Source organism: Cupressus sempervirens, chromosome 3, assembly GCF_028749045.1.
Source record: "Cupressus sempervirens isolate cs-2001-9-10 chromosome 3, ASM2874904v1, whole genome shotgun sequence".
In the NCBI taxonomy this organism is placed as follows: domain Eukaryota; kingdom Viridiplantae; phylum Streptophyta; class Pinopsida; order Cupressales; family Cupressaceae; genus Cupressus; species Cupressus sempervirens.
This window is the reverse complement of record NC_143120.1, coordinates 407,003,707-407,028,229: the sequence shown is the minus strand read 5'-3', so window position 1 is coordinate 407,028,229 and position 24,523 is coordinate 407,003,707. Positions and strand designations below refer to the sequence as shown.

The following is a 24,523-nucleotide window of genomic DNA, read 5'->3' as shown; positions in this document are numbered from 1 at the left end:
TGGAGCCTTCGTTTGTCTAGTTGTTTGTGTGTGGTTCCCTGTTGAGGCCGACCTTTGCATTTAATTTAGTGTTAGATATCTGATGTGAGCCGACTTATGGCTTAGCCTAGCATTTAATATGAGAGTTTATTTAGTTGTATTTGCAACAGGTTGACATGTGGCCATACATTTATTTGGTTAGAAGAGTCATTTTTAGAGAGAATGCAGAATGTGAAGTTTTCATCGAAGATTGTTGTTCATCGAAGATTGTTATTGAATTGATATATGTGGCCGTAACCCAGAAGGCCTTACAACTGGGCATGTAATTGATCTTTGGATGAATGTATGAATGAAGGCTTTTATTTCCTCTGTCTCCTGAGTTGTGTGTATTTATTGTTGTTTATGCTGTGTTGACTCTGTGCAAGTGGTTTGGATAGCTGGGTGTGCCTTTGACCCTAGTTCTTCATCCCTCCCTGCGTTAGATACACATACACAATAACACTAGATATGTTAACTAGGGAAACCCTTGATTAGAGGGAAAACCTCGGAGGGGATGGTGCCCAGAAAATGATGTACTAATAAATACGTTCCTTGTAAGAGAATGGATGCTGTTAGGTGTCAATGAAATACATTTAGTAAATATTAGTCCCTATTAGGAGACTTTGAATCCTTGTGAGGTGATTTCAACCTTGTTTGGAGTTGTGCCAACCTTGTTAGGAGTTATGGAAGGCAGAAGGACCCACTATCTAAGCAACTTTAGGGGCAAGATCAGTGAACTCACTGTCCAATTGGCCTCTTTATTATTCCTTTCAGAATAATAGAAAATGCAACTAATCTCAACAACTCACACTCTTGCTTTGTCCTCTTACCGTGCCTTTTCCGCACCAAACATTTTTGAGGTCTCAATACCAGATCTGCAAACTCGCATCACTATAAGCCCTTTGATTGCTTACTCGCATGTACCTCACACTTATAATTCGCTTACTATCTCAAAAGCATCTTACACACACACTTTTCATCGCAAGGAAAATAACTTTCCTTTGTACCAAGTCCACAAAGTAATTCATTGAGTAAGTCTTGAGGCTTTCCCAATTCTAATTACAATAGGACCTCATTAAGATAACACACTACATTACATCTTTTCATAATTACATAAGACTGTCGGCTCACAGTCTTTACAAGTCTTTCACACGTGCGACCTCTGACTTCACGCACTCGCTGACGTCAACATCAGTATGTCTTCTATCTTTGTCTAACTGCGCTCAACCAGATTCTATCCTTGTTAGGAGATATAATCTAATTACCAGAAACCACTTCGTAGGAACTTTGTCTGCAAACTGTCTTCTGTAAGTCTTAGTCTTTTTGCATGCACTCTTAACCACTGAATCGGGACACTTTGTAGAACATGTCCTCAACTGCGCTTGATCTCATCTTCAATCCTCAAATTGTACGGTCTCAATCTCTGTCTACTGCTCTACCAGTCTTTTTAGTATGTTGACATCAATGACAAACATAGTCATGAATGCAACACATGGTCATGCTATCAATCTTTCCAATCCTCTAACAATGCTAGGAACTCCCCCATAGGAATATCATCAGCATTCATGCTAACATTATGGACCTTTATTGATTATATGGACACTAGCCATTTGTTGTTTAACATAGTTTTATAGTGCCTCGACTGCTGAGAAGAAATTGTGCACATATAACTTTGTTTATATATCTAGAGGAACAAATTCATGATTGTACACAATGCATTGCCCCATGGATAGTAAGGCAATTTAGTATGGGCTAGTTCAACAACATGATGGGATGTATAGGTTGAGGATTTGAAACAAATTGTTGAGGATGAGATCGCACACATAGGGTTAGAGGACTTGTTGCAATAGGTTAATTGTGTTTAGTGATTGCAATGGTGAGGAGTATGCCACAACATTTGCATCGGACAAATGAGGTTAGTTGGCAATTGCATTTTGTGTTTCAATGTTTCTTTGTAGAATTGAACTTTGTATCTTGAACATGGTGAATAACTTAAAAAATATAACTAATTACATTTGCTTTTTGATCATTTTTTTGAATTGCTTTTCTTATTATCAAACCTGGTATAATTGTTTTTGGAAAACCCGATTATATATTATTATATTGTCGCCCACCTTCTGTTTCCAGAATCCAGAATTTTTTCTGTTCTCCATGTGACAGCCCCATCCTTGAAGAGCAAAGTAACATCGATTTTTTTGCATTACTTGTTGGTACTCATTTACCGAACACTAGGATTGAGCCATTGAGAGTATCCACTTTACAAAACCAAATTCAATTTTTAAAATGTTATACAAAAATTGCCTATGAGGAATGCAGTAAAATTTCTCTGATCCTTGTTTAGCCTTTTTAAAAGAGTTTATTTATACCACATGACTGATCCACATTACTTTCAAGTAAATACAGTATTATTTTGTAAACCTACTTGTCATTTGGTTTGAATATTGATTCTCATCACTATTGGTCTTGTTCAGTTTCCGTATTTACCAAATATGGGTGCAGTGGTTGGATTTTAGTTGTATCTAATTGGACTCTGGGATTCAGTTTGTCACAAAGCTGTTTTGGTATCTTGATTTGCAACATATTTTATCGTCCTTTGTTATCTGCTAACAACTTTTGCAATGGTGGTGATGTGTAAGGTTGTCGCAGAAAGTGTGCAAAACAAACTGCTTCTATGTATCCAGAAAATGATACAAGTTCAAAGCAGTAAGGTTCCAGCTATAAATGCCTGGGGGTGGCTTATCTGGCTGCTTGGAGGACATGTACTGCAGAATAGACCACTTGTGAATAGCATGTTGAAAATTCTAGAACAGACTTTCCTTGATACAGACATTGATGTGAGAATTGCATCTCAGGTTTGTTATGGAAACTTTATTATATTCTTTTAATCTTATAATTGACATATATAAATATCCCTTTGTGCTAAAAAGTGCATGGCCATTCACTATAGTTTTGGAAGGAGAGCAAGAGTAATCTTTCCCTTGCCTTTGCTTCTTTGCAAGTTGGCTGTATTAGCACATCGTCATAATAATGTAACGATTTCTTTATTTTGTTTTGCTGTGTTAATTGGTTATTTTGCTCTTGGCTATAATATTGTGGTTTGCAGGTTGCATGGAAATCCATGGTCGACATTATACTCCCAACTTCCTCTGAGAATGCAATGGACCAAGATCTCTGTTGTGGCAGTCAAGAACCATTTGTTCAACTGACATCAAAGCGTATGAAACTTCTGATCACACCACTGGTTGGCACGATGACTGTTGAAAAATCTTCAAAATCCCGGAATTCATGCTGGATGATATGTATTTACATTTTGCAAAAGCTTGCTAACTCTGTCAACAAAATATCTGTTATGCAGCACATTTTAGTTCCAATATTTGAGTCTATCTTTAAATCTGGGCGAAATAATTCGAACCTCTGGGTTTGGGATTCTTGTGCTAGTCTTTTTGAGGAGTTCATCTCTCTCAAGGTTAATGAAAATGCACAGGCATCAACTCTTCCCATAGATGGACCTCCAATAAAATGGGAACCATGGATGCTTTGTCACATGGAGTACTTGCTGAAAATCTTTGAGAGCCTGTGGAAGTCTTATGCTAGGGATATTGCAGGTACTGAGAACAAGAAGAAATGCTTGAAATCTGTCAAGCGGATATGGCAATTGTTGCTGGAAGGATTGGATATGGAGGTAAATGCTGCAGCTGAACCCTCAAGCGAGCATCAGGCCGCAGTTCACTTACTTCTACAGTTTTTAAATAGCATTATTGATGATGTTGCATTATTGTTTATTTCGAACCATGACAGAGATTTGGTATATTCTCTCTGGTCATTGTTCGAATGTATGGTTCTTAAACTCAGACCTTTAGTCTTGTTATCCGCATTTTACAAACTCCCTGTAAATACAAGGAATGCAAATGGGAAGCTTGCTTCCAATGTGGTAGCGCAAAGTGCTTCTGGACTTGTAGGAGACAATCCATCTTGTACAGATGCTGTTCAATTTGAAGCGATGGTGACTCCTATTACATATGCCTCTGTTATTTGGTTAAGATTTATATCCAGTTTAGGCTTGCAGAGAAGAAATAATTCAGAATTGCTAAATCTGAAGGTTGATGATTACTGGTTACTCTGCGTATGGAGGGCATTTGCAGAGCATTGTCTTGTGTTACAGGCAGAAAATGTGTCTGAAAGTTTGTGTGGTAGCAGACTTAAATCCAGAGATCAATTTTTACTATGTTTGTTAATTTTTCCATACCTGGTGTCTTCCATTGCAAATGTTAAGGAGATAATAGATAAGACTAAAGATGCAATCCTATCTAATGCTGTTTCCAGTTCAGGAGATCTGTGGTTTTTGACTGAGGATTTTGGCAATATCTGTGATCCTAGAACAATCCATTTATTCTTGATGATTTCAGGCCAATCTCAACAATCTATGATAACAGGCAATAATCATGAATATCCTGTCCAAATGACCAATCTCAATGTTTCTGAATGTTCTTTATTAATGAGCATTCGCTGTCACTTTGCAACAATATATGGAAGACTTGTTGTATGTTTGGTCCAGGAACTGTTGTCATTTTTGAACAGAAACGGTATCTTTACTCCTCAGCCAGATGGTATTAAGGAGGGGAGTAGGATGGCTAAAATTAGCATGTTACCAGGCACACTCTCAGTTGCTTCCAGGTAGCCTTTTCTAATATGGATTTAAATATTTTAAGAGACCCTACCCTTTTAACCTTTGAAAATGTTTCAGTCTTTTAATTCAATTTCGTGTTTGCCTTTCTGATCATCTGCCATTCTTTATTAGAAACTTTTGAGTATTTTGTTGGATCTGTTTTTATGTAAGCAATGTTGTTGAGATATTTCAGAGGAATGCCTAAAGATTCTATGGTCTCTGGTTGCTTTCTTGTACAGATTTTTGATCTTAATGCATGAAGCTCGGATGATCCAGACAAAAAGCTCTAACGCCATAAATAGGTATTTGTAATCATTTAATGTGATTGGGATTTTCGAAGTATGAACAAAGTTCTATTCGCTATATAGAATAATGATTTCACGGCTTGCATTAAAATTGAATTTCTGTTAATATAATTTTTAATGACCTTTGAATCCTTATGTATATATGATTGACAACCTTACTTTTTATATCATTTACAGAATTATGGATGGAAACCAACACGTAAATTATAAGAATAGTGTCAACTAGATAATATTCAGGCCCATACAATAATCATCACCAAATAATATCAGAGAAGCTTTTAATCAAGACCACAGTTTTATCTTGTTGAGGTATTGAATAATAAATACACAGTTTGCTCAAGGGTCATAGTTTCACATTTTGGGCATGTGCTATTGAAATTCAAACCAATAGGTACACATATTTCTCAAATTAATGATCCTTCTTTAGAGTTGTTAAATTCAAATTACTATCATGCAAATCTAATTAGATTCACATGGATGACTTATTACTTGTAAAGAAGAAATAAATTTAGTATTTCTGTATAACAACCCTTTTGACTGAGGTTTTTCCATCCTTTTATAACATTTCAAATTCATACTGGCAAATACGAGTGTCTGGTTGAGGTTTTTCCCTTCTTATATCCTTACATATTGCTCAATGGCGGTGTCTTATAGAGTCATAACAATGACCATCTTCTTATGAGGAGTGGCGTCTCTTTATGATAGAGTCCCTGCTCTTTTAGAAGTCTTTTCAGCTGTTAGTCATTGTCATTTGTTAATGCACTAATATCGCATATCTTATAACTGTGAATCCACTGCTAACTATTATTGAATTAGCAGATTCAATATTTTATTATGATTTTCGCCAATGCTCTTGGCTTAAATATTTTGATTGCATATCAAATCCCTTGGCATTGATACAGACAATATTTTACTTGATTTGCTTATATGATAGTATGTCACACTCCCTTCATTGAAGCTGATCTTTCTGGTTGGTAATATTATACAGTGTAACGTGGGGACTCACACGCCCCTTCTAAACCTTGAAGTACCTATCTCCAAGACATCCACACATCGGGTTCTTGCGTACCCAAGTACTCCCACCTCCTCCATTCCACAACCATGTTGCTCTTGGGATGGGTAATTGAATTTCTATTTGAATTTTGATTTTTGAATGTTACTATTGGGTATGTAATATGTTACTACGTTGAATGTTCAATCGTTGTAGTTCATGTTGCAATTTTGCTATGTTATAGTATTTTATTTGGTACGTCTACTGACACATCATTTAATAACAAGCATTTCAAGTTCTATATGTATACTATACAACACCTCTCCTTGACCTGTCCTTTGCTTGCTACCATCCCCTGGCCGTCCCCTCGCTGTCCCAAAAATGAGGCCCATTTTCACCCACCTTGGAAACTTGTCCTAGTGTCTCGACGTGCCCCAGTACTAGTCTTACATTGGTAATTTATTTACTCCATATCTATGACTTTGCTAGCTTCCATCATTGATAAATAACCTCTTACAGTAAATTGACATTAAGTTGATATTTTGGCTGAATATGAAGATTCTTCTTAGTTGTCTATTGAGAAAACATTGCCCTTAACATTATTACCACCCCTTTCCTATACTCGTTTGACTTTTTTCATATTAATTAACTGGTCTATCAATTAATCTTTTGGCTCATATGGGTTGCTGTGAAAGTCGACGCTTAAGTCTCTTCTCTACTGATAATGGGAGTCAACAGAGAGATTGAATATGTTGTGGCATCCTCAAGCATAATACCATTATTACTTATTTGTTATTAATTCATTTCCTAGTTGTCTATTTATTATTTATTGAATTATTATTTATTATTTACAATAATAATTATTTATTCTTATGTATTTTGTTTTATGATGTTATAATATAATTAGAATATTATATTAAATTTATAATTATATTAATATTATCCATATTATAGTTATTTTGTTATTAATTTATATTAAAAATGCTATTACTTAAATCTTATTTATTATTAAATCATATTTGTCCGTCCAATGGGCCTCTTTTTCATGAAATTGAAATATTTTCTTCTTCATAAGATGGTGGCACTGACATGAAAGGATGTGGACAATCTGGTTTTGTGAAGCTCCTAGGAGATTTTTGCTAGCTTTTCTTGTCAATAGGATGTGCAAGACTCATTGAATTTTTTACTCCGCTTTTTCATTCTTTAATATAAGTCAATATAAGATCACTTATTAGTCCATTTTTATTTGGCCCCATTAAAAACTTCTATTACTTGTAATGGGATGACGCAGAAGTGGGCTTTAGCTCGAAAATATGAGCTCGTATATTCTATGTTACAATAGTTATACAGCCAAAGAAACTCCCATCACTTGAAATTAGTTTAGTCATTGTTGTATATTATCAAAGAAGCAATGCTGAATTCAATATAAAATGACTGTCTTCATTTCGGCCCTGGGCAACTGAAATGGAACTTCAAATATTAGCCATTCTGAATGGATATAAATGAAAAACACTATTGACTTTTTAATTTTGAAATCAGCATTGTAACACTTCATGTATAAAAAGTTAACAAAAATATTCAAAACTTACTAAATTTTTTTAAAAATACTTAATTTTTAAAAACAACTTGAATAATCTATTAAAAAGTTTTAAAAATGAAAGACTTACTCACCTTTGATGGCTAAATATTCCTTGTTCAACGATTCTGAAGCTTTTGGCATGTGTCTTACTCTTTTGTAGCCTTCACCTTCGGAAAAAATTAAGTGACTTTCAAAACCAACAATGGCAGCTTTGAGGGTAAAAATGGTATTCTTGTTGCTTTGTGTTTGTGAAGTGATCTCCAAACATCAAATAGAGGATGTTCAGGGCAAAATTCATCATTGGGGCACGTGAAAGGATTATAAATATGCTTTTTTCCTTGCCAATTTACTGTTTTGGGATGCCTTTCCAGTGGGTACTCTTGAGTTCGCTGAGGGTTCCACTTGGGCAGTACCCAGGGAATGCTCAGGGCTGCACCTCACGCCACACATAGACCCACACCTGGATCAGGCCTTTTAGAGGAAGGGCCTGATAACATAGTCCTAAATGTTGATTTAAAAATTGTCACAATTTAAGTCCAGAAATGTCATTACATTTTGGTTCATCTAAGCATTATGCTTAAAAAGAAAATCTTTTTCGAAATAGGCAAAGAAGAAAGCATTTGGGGCTGCATTTCAATGCATAAATAGTTCTTATCCTATCAAACTGCTGATGACTAGCCTGGACCAAAAACAAGTCGCAGGCAAAAATTTACAACTTCTCAATTTTGAGGGCAGATGTATGTTCTTTGAAAGTAGCTTAGGATCTTGTCGTGCAAAGGAAATCAGCCTGCTTTGAACTGTAATATATGCTACATAATCTTATATGTATCTTTGATTATCCATAAATCTCCTAGGTTTGGACCATTCCAACATAGAGATGTTGGAAAAAGTAAATTTGATTCAGGTACATAGCCAATTTTGTTAAGTAACATGGATCTTTTCTGCAAATGTAATAATATGACCATTGTAATTGATATTTTCCAAATGCAGATTTGGATCTCATATAAATATGAGAGGAGACATGTCTCCAAGGTTTAATCATCATTTAATTAATATCTGTATTTCATAATAATAATTAGTATAATATATATATGTATATATATTAATATATGTATATGTATAATATATATGTATATGTATTATATATATATATAGTATTATTACATGAGTGTATATATATATATATATATATATATAGAAAATGATGATTTACCAATTTTAACAATGAATCTCAGATCGAATTTATTCAACTGAAGTTACAACTTTAACACTCCCTATTTAGCAAGGAGAGAATTTCAGCAACTATAATACAAGATTTGAATACCACCTTAAGTGTGGTCTATGATAGATTTAAGTTATGGCGTCCAACAAGATTCGGCCCGAAGAACCATATCAAATTGATTTTTATGGTGTTCGACAAAATCCAACCCGAAGAACCATGATGAGTTGATTATTAAGGTGTTCGGCAAAATCCGGCTTGAAGAACCATGATAAGTTGGTTACCAAGGTGTCCGACAAAATCCGGGCCGAAGAACCATGATAACACTTGCTGAAACACATTTCTGTGTTAGGAGATAGGTCAACTATTGATAAGGTCGTCACCTTACAATGGTTACCTTCTATTTATATATGTCAATGAAAGATCGTAACCTTTCTTTACATATCATATGTGAAATAGTAACCAACACGAACCCAGTCAGAGGGTGGTGCAAAGGCTTCCTCCTTATTTTGCTCTCACAGAGAAGAATGTATTACAAAGGAGTTTCACTTAGAACGTCTCCTCATAGAGAAGATATCACAAAGGATTGCACCTCAAAAATTCTCCCTATGAATAATGATCTTGGGTAGTTAGGTCCTCTAATTTCTCCATTAGAAGCTCTCTTCACCGAAGGATGCCTTTCGAACTCCCTCTAAATCTGATATCAATCTTTCGACTTTCTAATAAGTCAATACTTCCTCATGGTGCACTCAAGAGTAGGCCCATCAAAATCATGCAATCATACACATGTATTTCTAGACTCCCTTTGAGTGTTAATCTTCTAAGCTCCTGCATTGCCTTAGAAGTGTCATACTCCCTCTTAATGTAGAAGAATCTCATAATCTCAATCATCAAAGATGTTTGCTTTAAGAGACTCACTTTATCCATCTTGATCATCAGGGTCTTTGGAGCTATCGTCATTAGATTGAGTCTACACAATATTGGTAGCATATGTAAAGTATCAACCTTCTATTCCTATAAGATCAAGGCAAATAACCCTTATAGTATGTATAGAATTACAAATAAGAGAGAGACTACAAAGAGTAGATAAATGTAAAAGAGAAGAATACTTATTTGCACATAAAGATTCAGAAATTATCTTTTTAGATTATTTGAGAATGGAACATCTCCCCTCTAAATAAGGTTCAAGTGGGAAAGAAACATTGATTATTATTCCCCCCACAATGTAATATTTCCACTCGATCTTATATTGTTGAACAATTTTGTATCAAATATGACAACTCCTTTCCAAGTTCCAACCTACTCTTTTCGTCTATTGAACGTCCAAACACTCATTTAGCTTAACAGTAGAAGCGAACATGACCTTCCATTTTCTCAGACTCGTCCATAATAAGCCAATATCTTGATTGAGTATGATTGTGCCACATGTATGAATCATTGTCCTTGTTCATACATCTTTATGTTTGTTCCTTTGTGTGACAAGGATGTCATGTGATCGCTTTTATTGTCCATTGATAGTAATGAAAGAGTTACAATGCATGTATGTGTATAGATGCCACTTATTCAAACATAGGCTTCTCATTTTATGAATTTTCATTCAATATTAATGATATAACCAAAGCTCTCTTACTTGCACTTTGACAATAGGAAGGGACATTTTTAATTTTTATTTTGATAATATAATCCTCCACACAAATAAAGTCTAGTGCTTTAGAAGACTCCACCAATATATTTGAATCTTCAATAGCTGACAACTAATATAAAGATTTTCAACAAAATCTCCAGCATTTGTGAAGCACACATTCCTCTAAGTATAGTGATCTTTCCTCAGTCATCAAAGCTGATTCTTCTTTTCTGCTATGTAGATGTGTTAATCCCTAATTATTTGGTACCTCCAATGTGGAGGCAATGGAGCACACTAAACCCTATGCAATTGACAGTTGTCCTTTGTCCGACTACCTTTATTGACGTCCGGGGCATGCGATTAGAACTCCTAAAGTCAAAGATATCCATTACTCCTCCACGTCAAGTTTATTAAATCAAACCTCCTTGTTATTGGCACAAAATATGATCCCTTTTTTTTATTGCATGAACTGTATTTAGCATATAAGTTATGATTCTCTTTAACCAATTGAGGTAAGAGCATAAGCATTATCATCCATGCGGTTTAACCTTTACTTCAGGACCCCCAATCTTAAATACTTAAGGGTTTGGTTTATTTTCTTGTCATCTTAGATGGTACATGAAATTATGTGGTTACCTTTACTCCAAGTCAAATCTGATTCCTCTATTTGCTCTGTAATGTCCCCATCTTTTTAGCCTCTCAATGGAGTCCTTAGCCCTTCATTCTTTGAAGGCTAAGTGGAGAAATAAGGTGAAATAATTAAATTAATTTCTTATAAAGTCATTAAATAATTTAAAAATTAAAAGGTGACTTTATATTTAATTAATTTAATTAGAAAAGTGACTAAAATAAATATTAAACAATAAGTCACTAAAATAATATTATATTATGAAAAAAGGAATTTTCTAGAAGCACCACTAATTATTGTTGGAAAGGAGGAAGCTTCTACAAAAGTGCAATAAAATAATATTTTATGTTCTTCTAGAAGGGGTGAAGGAATAGAATAAATAGAGGAGAGAGCTTCATTGTAGGGCATCCAGATTTGATATTGACATTTACTTGTGCACTTGTGGAGCCAAGGGTTTCGACAGGGCATTTCAGTGATTGAGAAAGATAATTCTCTTTGATTGGCAACTTTTAGGCTGTGAAACTATCAGTTGATATTGTTGCATTTGCTGGAGGTGATATTTCAGTCATCTCATTGAAGCTTATTGAGTTTTTGCAGCAATTCATGAAGAAGATAGACGTTAGATTTAAGGGTCATTCGATGCCCTCAGTTTTAAAGCTGCCTACCAATCTTAGGTTCCTTTGATTTTGTCTTTATGTTTATGCATAATCTGAAAATACATGTACATGGTTCTGTATGGACAGTCTAGTTAGATTGTTGAAGGCATTGTAACTTGATTTTATATCAGAATTTTTATATCAGCAAAATATCAATTTTGAAGCTTGAAATATAATGTTAGTTTCCATGCCAACTGTTTGACATAATGTCACTTGGCTGTAAGTGTTAATTTGCATTGAATAGATGTCATATATTGCATCAAGAAAAAACAAAAAGAGTTGCATTTCATGTTAGGTGTAGACTAAGCGGAAGAGAAGTCATTTTTCAGTCATCCTATGATATTAGAAGTCATCTTTCTTATTCTGAAAACAAATTGAAAATAAAATCAGTCATATATCCCTTTGCTGTACAAGTGTTTGACAAAATTTCTAAAAACAACTATAGCAAGTTTCAATCAGATTTGGACAAGGATATTATAGTGGTATCAGAGCATTCATCCTGCCATCCTGTGATCAGTCAAACAGTAGATGAGTGAAGAGAAATCAGATATTACAGTAGGGAACAACAGAGACAACAATATCATAATCCTCAAGTTGAAGGGGATACATTCTCAAAAGCATTAAGAGAAAGAGATACTGGCAAAACAGTTCAAAATATGGCAGAAGAAAAAAATTAGGATGCTAGAGCTGAAAGGAAATTTGATACCATGCTTGATATGATGTCACGCTTATTAGAAAAAATGGATCAGCAAGCCACTCATAATCAAAACATAGCTGAACATAGTGGAGTTAATGAGGAAAGGTCTATACATTGCGCTAAAGATAATAGAGGATTAGCCTCTAGGCCTCTTTTTCCCACCTTTACACCAAGAGAAGAACAACCACATGTTGCTCTAGCTGTTTCTTTTGGAGACAAAGCTAGACAGGCTTACTTGGAGTATACCACTCTCCCTCTTGATATGAAAGAAATATGAACATTTGATCAATTCATGAAACGCAGAAATAGGAGAGGAGGAAGGAATGATCACTATGTTCCAAGAAATGACTATCAACAAACACTTGGTAAGATTCCATGCCTTACTATGATGGAAGTAACAAATGCACAACCAGGTCTTGGCTTCAAAAGCTTGATAATTATCTTTCTTTGAGACCAATGCTTGAGGAGGATGCCATAAGATTTGCCACTCTACATCTTGAAGGAGCTGCTCAAGAGTGGTGTTATCATGGGTTAGTCACTCTTGGACACAACCTTATCACTATATACAAGGAGTTTACCAAAAGGCTGATCGAAAGGTTTGATGTCAAAGATCTTGAGGTGAGTTTCCGTGAATTGGCACAACTAAAACAGCATGGTTCCCTTGATGCTTATGTGAATGACTTCCAACAGTTATCGGTCATGGTTCCTAACATCAGTGAAAGAAGATTGGTGGTCTTATTCATGGAAGGATTGATGGAGCCATTGAAGGGTTGGTTGAAAGCTTTCGATCTTCCCTAACTACAGGAAGCAATGAAGAAGGCACGAAGCATGGAGTTCACTGCCCCTACCAGCAAGTTTACATCAAAGGGAACATTTTCCAATCGTGACAACAAGAAGTTTCCTCAGAAGGAGGACAAAGCTAAAGGTAAGTCTACTTTTCCATTTGACCGTGAGACTCTTAATGATTTAAGGAAGAGGAAACTATGTTTCTATTATAAGGGACCATATGATATTAACCATGACTGCCCTATGAAACCCAAGGGGAAGTCAAATCGTGCAATGTGGGCACTAATTGAAGATTTTGATTTAGACCAGCAATCTGAAATTAATGATTTAGAATCAAAAAAATCAGAACATGATGAAGAATTAGAGGAAGAAGTGAAGCTTAAAGAGGCTTGTCTCACAAGAATTCAACGAGAAGGGTCTTTTAGGATGTGAGGGGTTCTTGTTGGTCAAAAGATTATTATCCTTCTTGATACAGGTGCGACACACAATTTCATTGATGCTAGGCTTGTTGAGAGGTGTGGTATACACACTGAGGAGTTTGAGGGAATTCGAGTTAAGGTTGCTGATGGTTACACTCTTAGGTGTGACAAGATGATTTCAAATTTTCCCATGCGCTTGAATAATCATGAGTTCAAGGCAGATTTTTATGTGGTGAACATGGGCGGCATAGATATGGTTTTGGGAATGACATGGTTACATGACATAGGAATATTCAGCCTCAACCTTCGTGAGATGGAAATGAGATTTGAGATGGATGGAAAAACTCGTGTTGAAAGCACTTAGAGACACTAGTTGCAAGACTATTTCTTTCAGGAAAATAGAACGTCTCTTGCATCATGACATGGTTGAGTGGGCAACAGGTTGTGTTTTGAAGCCAACATAGGAAGAGTAGCAAAAACCTATTTATCCTCTTGGTATACAAGAGTTGAGGATCAAGCATGATAAGGTCTTTAGCGAGATTCCACCCGGTAGACCTCCAGATAGAGGGATAGAGCACATCATCGAATTGGAGGAGGGTGCTAAACCCGTGATAGTCACTCCCTACAAGCACCCTAAGCGGCTCAAAGATGAGATAGAAAAAACTATCAAGGAGTTGCTAGCTATGGGGGATATTAGACTAAGTAAGTCACCTTTTGCTTCATTAGTGGTATTGGTTAAAAAGAAGGATGGTGCTTTAAGGATGTGTATTGATTATAGAATGCTTAACAAGAGAACAATCAAGAATAGATATCCCATTCCAAGGATTGATGAGTTGATTGATGAATTGCATGGTGCCAAGTACTTCTCCAAAATTGATCTGAGATCAGGTTACCACCAAATTCGTGTGAGGGAAGAAGATATTGAGAAGACAGCTTTTCGTTGCCACTGTGGACATTTTAAGTGTGTGGTTATGCCGTTTGGGCTAACCAATGTCCCTGTTACATTCCAGTCTACTATGAATAGGGTATTTTGTTCATTGTTGAGGCGATTTGTGTTAGTCTTCTTTGATGATATCTTGGTTTATAGTAGGACATGGGAAGAGCATCTTGCACATCTTGACATAGTTTTGGGTATTCTTGGTAACAAATCTCTATATGCCAAGGAATCTAAATGTGACTTGGGCATGACAGAATTATTATATTTGGGTCACATCATTAGTGCAAAAGGAGTTCAGATGGATTCGAATAAGGTCAAGGCAATTGTTGAGTGGCCTACTCCGACGAATCTAACACAACTTAGAGGATTTTTGGGCTTATGTGGATTCTATCGTAGATTTGTCAATGGTTATTCTCGCTATGCAACACCACTTACAGATTTGACCAAGAAAGGGGCTTTTGTTTGGACTTGTGAGGCACAGGAATGCTTTGAGATGTTCAAACGACTTATGACTACTTGCCCAGTGCTTGCATTGCTTGATTTCACTAAACCCTTTGAGTTGCAGTGTGACGTTTCAGGTGAGCGGATTGGAGCTGTCCTTATGCAAGACAAACATCCAATTGCATATGAGAGCAGGAAGCTAAGAGGTCTTGAGAGGAGCTATAGTATATATGACAAGGAAATGTTGGCCATTATGCATGCATTGGCCAAGTTTAGGCAGTACTTAGTGGGTAGTAATTTCGTTGTAAAAACAAACCATAATAGCTTGAGACATTTCCTTGGGCAGCGGGATCTTAATGATCATCAGCAGAAGTGGGTAAGCAAGTTGCAATCTTATGACGTTGACATTTCTTTTGTCAGAGGTTCACAAAATATAGTCATTGATGGCTCGTCTCGCCGACCACATTTGAGCTCTATGGCTGAGGTTTCGGAGGATTGGAGTCATTTGATTGTGGCAGAATATGCTAACGAATCTTAGGCTTCAAGTATTATTGACAGGTCACTGTAGGATGATAGGTACATGGTGGTGAATGATCTTATCATTTACAAGGGGAGGATCTTTGTGACTCCAAGATCAGAAGTAAAGAACATAGTATTGAGGTTTTTTCATGATTCACCATTGGCAGGCCATCTCAGTTATTTCAAAACCTATCGACAGGTTCGGTAGAGGTTCACTTGGAAGGGACTAATATTTGATGTTCTACGATATGTTAGGGAGTGTGTTGTTTGTCAGCAGAACAAACATGACCATACATATCCTGTTGGTTTATTACAGCCACTTAGAATTCCAGAGAGGAAGAGGGAATGTATATCCATGGACTTCATCACAGGGTTGCCAAAAGTGCAAGGCAAAGATTGCGTATATGTGGTGGTTGATTGCTTGACCAAGTTTGCACATTTCTTTTCGGTTACTATTTCATATTCAGACACACAGGTTGCCGAACTATTTTTTCGTGAGGTGTTTAGATTGCATGGATTACCACGAAACATTGTTAGTGACCAAGACAGTCAGTTTATGAGCAATTTTTGGCAGAAGCTTTTTAGATTGTGTGGGACCGAGCTTTCTCCGAGTACTAGTTACCACTCTCAGAGAGGTGGACAAACGAAGATAGTCAACAAATGGGTGGAAGGGTACCTTAGAAATTATATTGTTGGGCAGCAAAAAGGGTGGGTTAAGTGGATATACCTTTGTGAGTACTACTACAATACCACTTACCATCTTTCTATTTAGATGACACCATTCATGGCCTTGTATGGTTATGAGGCTCCTAGCTTTTTTGATTTGTTGATGAGTGATAGTAGAGTGCCTAGTGCTGGAGACATGTTACAAGAAAATCAGGATATCATGAAGGTTCCTCGTGAAAACATCTGGAAGGCACAAAACCAACAAAAAAAGTATGCAGATCAGAAGAGAGTGAAACACTCTTTTGAGGTTGGTGACATGGTGTATTTGATGTTGCAGCTCTACAGATAGTCTACTCTCAAGAAGAGTGGTGTAGAGAAGCTCAAGCCGCAGTACTATGGACCCTTCCAGGTCATTAGGTGTGTGGGTGAGGTGGCTTACGAGCTAGAGTTGCCGGCGGACAACAAAGTGCACAATATTTGCCATGTATCACACCTCAAGAAGGCATTGGGACATCATGTGGTTCCTTCTGCGGTTCTACCACCCTTAGATGATGAGGGTAAGTTGATTTTGATACTAGAGGCTATATTAGATTTTAGAGAGAAGCAGTTGAGAAGCTGTGTCATTAGAGAATATTTGATAAATGGAAGGACCTACCAATTGAGAACGCTACAGGGGAGAGTGAAGAGATTTTGCAACACCCAGAGTTGTGATTGCTTGGGGACAAGCAATTTCCAGAGGGGCGGACTGTAATGTCCCCATCTTTTTAGCTTCTCAATGGAGTTCTTAGCCTTTCATTCTTTGAAGGCTAAGTGGAGAAATAAGGTGAAATAATTAAATTAATTTCTTATAAAGTCATTAAATAATTTAAAAATTAAAAGGTGACTTTATATTTAATTAATTTAATTGAAAAGTGACTAAAATAAATATTAAATCATAAGTCAACTAAAATAATATTATATTATGAAAAAGGGAATCTTCTAGAAGCACCACTAATTATCGTTGGAAAGGAGGAAGCTTTTAGAAAAGTGCAATAAAATAATATTTTATGTGCTTCTAGAAGGGGTGAAGGAATAGAATAAATAGAGGAGAGAGCCTCATTGTAGGGCATCTAGATTTGATATTGACATTTGCTTGTGCACTTGTGGAGCCAAGGGTTTCTGGAGGACATTTCAGTCATTGAGAATGATAATTCTCTTTGATTGGCAACTTTGAGGTTGTGAAACTATCAGTTGATATTGTTGCATTTGTTGGAGGTGATATTTCAGTCATCTCATTGAAGTTTATTGAGTTTTTGCAGCAATTTATGAAGAAGATACATTTCAGATTTAAGGGTCATTCGATGCCCTCATTTTATCTGCACTTTAGAAGGAGTTAAGCAGCTAATTCGGAGGCATATTAAAAGTTTATACCCATCTGCTACAGTGCCATCGCTACAGGAATCGTGAATAGTGTTATCGCTACAGTGGTCGTGAATAGTATTGCTACAATGTTGTGAACAATACCGCTACAGTGCATGACAGATTCTAATCAGTTTTAAAGCTGCTTACCAATCTCAGGTTCCCTTCATTTTATCTTCATGTTTATGCATTATCTGAAAATAAATCTACATGGTTTTGTATGGACAGTCTAGTTAGATTGTTGAAGGTATTGTAACTTGATTTTATATCAAAATTTTTATATCAGCAAAATATCAATTTTGAAGTTTGAAATATAATGTTAGTTTGCATGCCAACTGTTTGACATAATGTAACTTGGTTGTAAGTGTTAATTTGCATTGAATAGATGTCATATATTGCATCAAGAAAAAACAAAAAGAGTTGCATTTCATGTTAGGTGTAGACTAAGTGGAAGAGAAGTCATTTTTCAGTCATCCTATGATATTAGAAGTCATCTGTCTTATTCTGAAAACAAACTGAAAATAAAATCAGTCATATATCCCTCTGCTGTACAATTGTTTGCCAAAATTTCTAAAAGAAAATATAGCAAGTTTCAATCAGATTTGGACAGGGATATTACATGCTCATAGATAGTGAAGACTTGGATTCTTTGTTTTTAATTGTTTCCCTTTCCATCTTTTCAAAATCGACGTGATCTGCTAAGTCTATTTGGTAACATTACCCTTTGCTTTCAGGGTTAAGTATGACTGGTCTTTGATTTGTTTCCATATACTTTATAATTTCTTCATCTATACGGGTGAGCATTGTGGATGCAAGAGCTAACTTAAACTTTGCATACACATTTTTGTCAAATTATATGTACTGTTAGCTATTGCATTGATGAGACAAGTTTGGCTTTGTTCGTTGAAGGATTTGACCATTTCATTACTATTAATGTCGTTTTCATTGTCTGCGTCATTGACAATAATGCTCATTAGTTTTTTTATTTATTAAATCTTCTGTGTGGTGTCAGTGATTGCAGTCTTCATTTGTAGCATTACATGTCTCATTTGATGGTCTCAGAGGATGTTTCAGTTCCTGCAGTTATCGAGCCCAAGGCATTGGCTTTCACCACATCCTCGCTATTGCCAGCTTGAATTTTATGGTTGTCTATTGCAAAAATGAGAACATTTATCAAGTCTTAGGCATGGACCCCTCTCTTCTCTCGATCACTCTGCAACAATTTGTTCTTATACACATCTATTCTCTTCCTTACATTCTTTAAACCAAACTTTATTCCCTGTGGATTGGCCCTCTTGAGAGACAATAGGTAATGAATGATATCAACAAAAAAAACTTTCTTCCAACAACTCAATAAAGTATTGCGCTTGTTGAAAATCTTCGTTGGTGAGATTGGGCAAGATTCTTTTGTTGGCAATTTTTGGAATCATGATATTATCTGTAAGATCAAAAAATCTAGACTTCATTTCTAAAATAAATCCTTCTACAATGTTCTTGATTTCTTTCTTACATTTGCAACTAGGCTTTGATACCATGTTAAGTAACATGAATCTTTTCTGCAAATGTAATAATATGACCATTGTAATTGATATTTTCCAAATGCAGATTTGGATCTCATATAAATGAGAGGAGACATGTCTCATCTGCAAGGTTTAATCTATCATTTAATTAATATATATATTTCATAATAATAATTAGTATATATATATATATATCTATATATATGTATGTATGTATGTATAAGATACTATAATATATATTATTATTACTTGAATACGTATATGTAGAAAATGATGATTTACCAATAACAACAATGAATCTCAGATCGAATTTATCCAACTGTAACTACAACTTAACAATTTTGACCATCCCAAGGAGATATTATTATCTCTCTTCTCATTCCTGTACTTAGCCATTTTGATTGACATGTCACAACATCATTACATAATTCATTCCAGTATTGTAGGAAGAATGATTTTAGTCAAATAGCTCTCTTCTACAATTCTTGTGTAGTTGAAGAAATTCCCAAAATAGCACAGAAATAAGAAATGCCAAAAACTGTGACCAAAAGGGATTAAGCTTATGTGTGCTTAAAGCTGAGAATTGGTGCTTGAAAATTTACATAATGCTGTTCTATGGCGGGTTCAGCTATTATTAAGTTCCAAAATTTCATTCTCTCGTAGCTAAGTTTCAAAGGGCTATGCTATGATTTTACACATCTTTCTTTTGTGCCTTAATGGTGAAATTAGTAGTATAATGGGGAAATCAAATTATACAGGCACAGTTATTGGCATATTCATACAAAAAGAAACCTTAACCTGCATGATAACATTTGGATTGCAGGGTTTTTGAAGCATTAGGTTCCCTTTCAAAATCTCTGCGAACTCAGCATGACATAAACTCATTTGTCCAGGTTGGTCTTTTTTGTTTTCTTGAATTATGTGAGATCAAATATCTCTGAGAAGTTTGAAAGTATCTCATTACATTATTTAAAATCTTCTCTGAAGAGTCAGATGAATGTGCATTGCAGACACTTTCAGAACCCTTAGCAAAGTGGCTATGTGCTTGTTCAGATCCTGAAAACCATTCTACAAGAAACCATATGATGGAAGAGCTGGAGAAAATTTCAAGTTTAAAGCCTACAGAAAAAAGTCACAAGGCATGTGAGAATATTGTGAAGTCTCATGACCTTGATGGCACTGCCAAATTTATTGGTGCAAATGGTTGTGAGGATCGAAAATATTTGGTTCTTGTATCCAGGTACTGTTGATTAGTGCATTTTAGCTTTTGTGGGTAGGTGTATTGATTTATAATTCACTGGCTGGCAAGCTGTCTTGCTTTTGTGTCTTGAAGTTCGGAGTTGAGTAAAAATTCAGCTACGCAAGATCAGTTGATTTGATTTAGCCAAAAAAGTTCTATAAATTGTGAACAGCGGACATTCAGAAAATATTTTAATTCATTTTCTGTTTTGCAGGTATTTAATATTAGCATGGGAAGCCCAGCATGGCAGTTCAAACATTTATATAGATTCAGTTTCAAGGTTTAGATCTTACCAAAATATGTTTAAATACACTGATCTTAATGCAAAAAAAATTCTGCAATCCATAAAATTTTGCTTGATAATCTTCTAGATTAGATGGTAAAAATTCCTACACAATCTAATGTAGAATATTATCAAGCAAAACACCAATCTTAATCTTCATTGTTCTGTATCATTCTACTCTTAGATGATTTTATTGCTTATATAGTCTTAGTACATTTTGCATGTTTTTCAAAATCTCCATCCAGGGTCTGTGAGGGATTGATTTGCTTTTCCAGCTACCTCAAGACACAACATGATACATTACAATTTATGCAGGTAAAAGGCTCAGTACTTTGTCAGTTTCATATGATATTACCTTTTACATATAACTTTCATGTGATGCTATGAATACTTTGTAATCTCAGGCCCTCTCGAAGCCTTTAGTCAAGTGGTTTAGTGGTTGCACGCATTCAGAGATGTCAGATGATACAGGCCAGAGAATGCTTCTAGTGAAGATCTGGCATCAACTATTGGTTTCTCTACAGAACTGTCACCCACTAATATTGTTTGATTCAGATCTTCTAAACCTTCAGGCACCCTTATTAGCATCAGCTTTTCAATGTCCTCTTAAACGGATCGCAGAAGAAACTCTCTTGTTTTGGGAGAAAACATACGGAATTAGCACCTCAAAATTAACTTATCCATCATGCTTGGTTCCAGTTCTTCGTGATTTACAACGTGAGGTGAAAATTACATTGCCTGGTTTTCTTCATACGTATTTCTCCCGACGGTGTTTGAAGCATCAGATAAAGCATCAGGTACAAGAATGCTGTGCAACTGGAAGTGGTTCACTCTTTTCAGATGCTGCCGATAGGCATAATGACAAAGATTATGCAAATATGGTGACCATTGGACAGCGGGCTGAAATTTGTTTGGAAAAAAATGAAGCTGAGTTAGTTTCTAATTTAAAAACATCTGCATCAAATGAAAAGGTGACAGAAGTTAAAAGGAAACGCGGAAGACCAAGGAAACATAGAATTAATGAAATAGAAAGTAATGTTTTAAATAATGTAACCAAGAAAACCACTGGAGAGCAGAATGATTCAGATCTTGTTGCAAAAATTGCAGTGGAGCATTTTGGGATTAACAAGCATACTAATAAAGGATATATTGACCTCAATGGAAAATTGACTACTGCAGATGAAAAGGTTGTGGTGACTAAAGTGAAAGGCAGGGGAAGGTGGAAGCATAAGTTAGGAAAGTTCAAGTCAGTTGTGACTGAGAAGAACACTGTTGGAAGAAAAGGGAATGCAAGATCATTGCCAGACTCAGTTGAGTGTGACCAACAATCTGAATGCAACAGAGATGAGATTAAAGGAGATTGTGTCTTCAACTCTAGAAGCGTCATTTCAAGGGAATTACTTGAAAGAGCTAAAGTAAACCTTAAGCAAGGAAGAACAATGAAGTCAGAACAGTTACAATTAAAGCTTCTCAAGTCTGACTTAAAGACACTTGGAATACGTCATCTGCGATCTCTGCGTAATGCTGGGGGTTTAAGGGGTGGCAAGGACTGGAGGAGTACTCGTGAAATGGCAAAACAACTGCCAAAAATGTCCCGTCGTCAAATCCAGCAACTGAATACAGTTGAAAGTAACGATTTTGATAGACTGTTAGATACACATACTGATATGCGGGTTTCAGTTACAAACCTCCAGAATATGGGAAAGCCAGATCATGAGCATAAAATGAATAAAGAGGAAGTGCAGCCTTGTAGTCCTGAAAAGGACTCTCCATTGATATGCTCAGAACCTGATACTTCCAAACTGTCAGCTACAGAATCACCCTTTAAGGTTCGGGCTTTGGGTGGTCGAACATGGTCAGGAGGACTCAGTTTGTTAAAATCATTAGAAGATTCTTGCCTTCCTGTTCCAATCATATGCAATTCATATAGTATGTCATCAAGTGAAAAGAATTCAGACAGCGTGAGCAGAAAAAACTGGCGCAAGAGTGGCACTCCTAAAAGGATTCCTTCAAATTTGATTTGTGAGGATAAAGTAGATATTTTTTATGAAAATAACATTTTATCCCAAGTCAAAGCTGCAACAGATGAAGAAATAAGTTTTACAGGGAAACGATTGAGGGAATCAGGACATAAGTTGTTTACTTTAAAAGACTGCGAAACATCGGATGTTGCTAATCCATTCAAGAAATTCAAACACGAAGATAGTAAGTGCATAGTGAAAAGGCAGAATGCAAACTTTAGATCCAAAGAAGGTGTAGATCCTTGTCATGCAACAGGAAAGTGTCAAAATGACATGGTGAGTTCAGCAGGTTTTGACTTACAAGTGCCAAATCTGATTCATTCATGGAAGTCTGGAAGAAAAAGTAATTTGGAGAGGCTGCAGGAAGCATCACTATTTGATACCAACAGACATAGGCAAGTGAATAATCCAGAGGAATTGGTGGCTAGAAATGAAGATTCATGTGAGGCATATTCTGAAGGCCCAGATCGATGCACAGAAACAGATGGATTAGATCAAATAGATCGTAGAAGGATTGATCAAGTGAATAATTTTGATTTGCAGTCTATTGAACAAGGTCAACAGCTTCAAAGGAAAACCCAACAACCTGAGTTGAATGCTTCATCTACTACTTCCCATGAGGTTTGTGTTGAGGCATTGATAGTTAATCCTCTTGAACATGTTTGCACGACTAATGGTGAAAACCATAACTTCTCAAAGAAAGGTCTAGCACTGTTAGATGAAATGGGAAGTAGTGAATGGAGTATATGCGACATACTTTCTGAAATATCTTCTTCTTCTAAGTTGGAAGGTTTGGGGAAACAAGATCTATTACATGCAGAGATGCTTCTCCTAGGTCTTACAGAAAGGATTGTGAAAAGGAAGAAATTGCTTTCGGAAAGAAGATGATAATGTGGACATAATCTATCAGTAACCTGTAAAATTATCCTTAAAAGGCCACATACTTTGGACAATTGGGACTGGAAGCTTAAACCAAGATTTATATCCATGTATACAATAGGAGAGGGAGTATTGCTTGCAAGTTGCAACATTCAATTTGTGACCAAGGTTTTCATCTTCCCAAAGTTCCGAATAACTTATGGCAAGTTCGACTTCAAACATTTGTGAGAGCACTAATGACATATTAGAAGGCTTCAGTTATGGCTGTGAAACATTGAAATTTAAGAAACCTCGGCTATTCATTGTAGTCCATATTGGATCTTCCCAATTGCACTTGACTGTATTTAATGCATGCTTCATTCTAAACAAATGTTATGCATGGCCCCACAAGGTTATCAAATGTCCACATGGGAAAACTGCATTTGGTGTCCCAACCCTCAATATGCAAAGCATATTTGGGTAGATTAGAATCTAGATCATATGTGACATGTAATGCATAAGAAAATATTTGTAATCAGTATAGGAAGCAATGGAAAGGTATACCAGGCAATGGTAAGTTGCTTATTATGGAAGCACCTAAGTTATATGCAAATTGGTCGCTTAAAGGTTTGTCTGGCCTAACTTCTTTAAAGCACACAGGGAGTCAGGCGCATGCCTGTACATTCTATGCACACACATTAGTTCAATCAGCTTTCCTAAATTTCTGTATCAGTTGTCCATATTTCTAGGAATTATATTACATTGTTAATTTGAGTCATTTTGTACACTCCTAGATGGTAAGGTTCTTATTGTGTATCACTTCAGGATCCACCTATTTTACTTGAAGTGATGCTTTAACATAGTATTTTCGTTTAGTATCATAGGGCTACATGTGCATGAGTGTCCATTGATATGTGTGCCCACATGCTTGTGAGCAGTTCAATAAGATTCTAAAAGACCACCTTGCTGAATTCTCCATATTTTCAAGAATGAATTTATCCTTGTGTTGTGAAGTAGGCTTTCAAAAGAGGGCTTGGACTGATTCTTTACTT

General features: G+C 35.9%; 1 protein-coding gene across 2 annotated transcripts in view; it reads left to right on the top strand.

The window, feature by feature from the left end:
* The window catches only part of LOC149566729 (uncharacterized), a 133,398-nt gene extending 109,149 nt beyond the window's left edge, over positions 1-24,249 (top strand). The window contains exons 7-14 of one of the 2 annotated variants that reach the window (XM_089820074.1): positions 2,655-2,870; positions 3,122-4,692; positions 4,924-4,986; positions 19,893-19,962; positions 20,080-20,309; positions 20,524-20,589; positions 20,838-20,907; positions 20,997-24,249. In XM_089820074.1, the coding sequence (XP_089676200.1) occupies positions 2,655-2,870; positions 3,122-4,692; positions 4,924-4,986; positions 19,893-19,962; positions 20,080-20,309; positions 20,524-20,589; positions 20,838-20,907; positions 20,997-23,501 (4,791 nt within the window). In that variant the 3' untranslated portion in view covers positions 23,502-24,249. The remainder of the gene's footprint in view (positions 1-2,654; positions 2,871-3,121; positions 4,693-4,923; positions 4,987-19,892; positions 19,963-20,079; positions 20,310-20,523; positions 20,590-20,837; positions 20,908-20,996) is intronic. The other variant, XM_089820075.1, reaches the window with a different exon arrangement.
* The last annotated feature ends 274 nt before the right edge of the window (positions 24,250-24,523 follow it).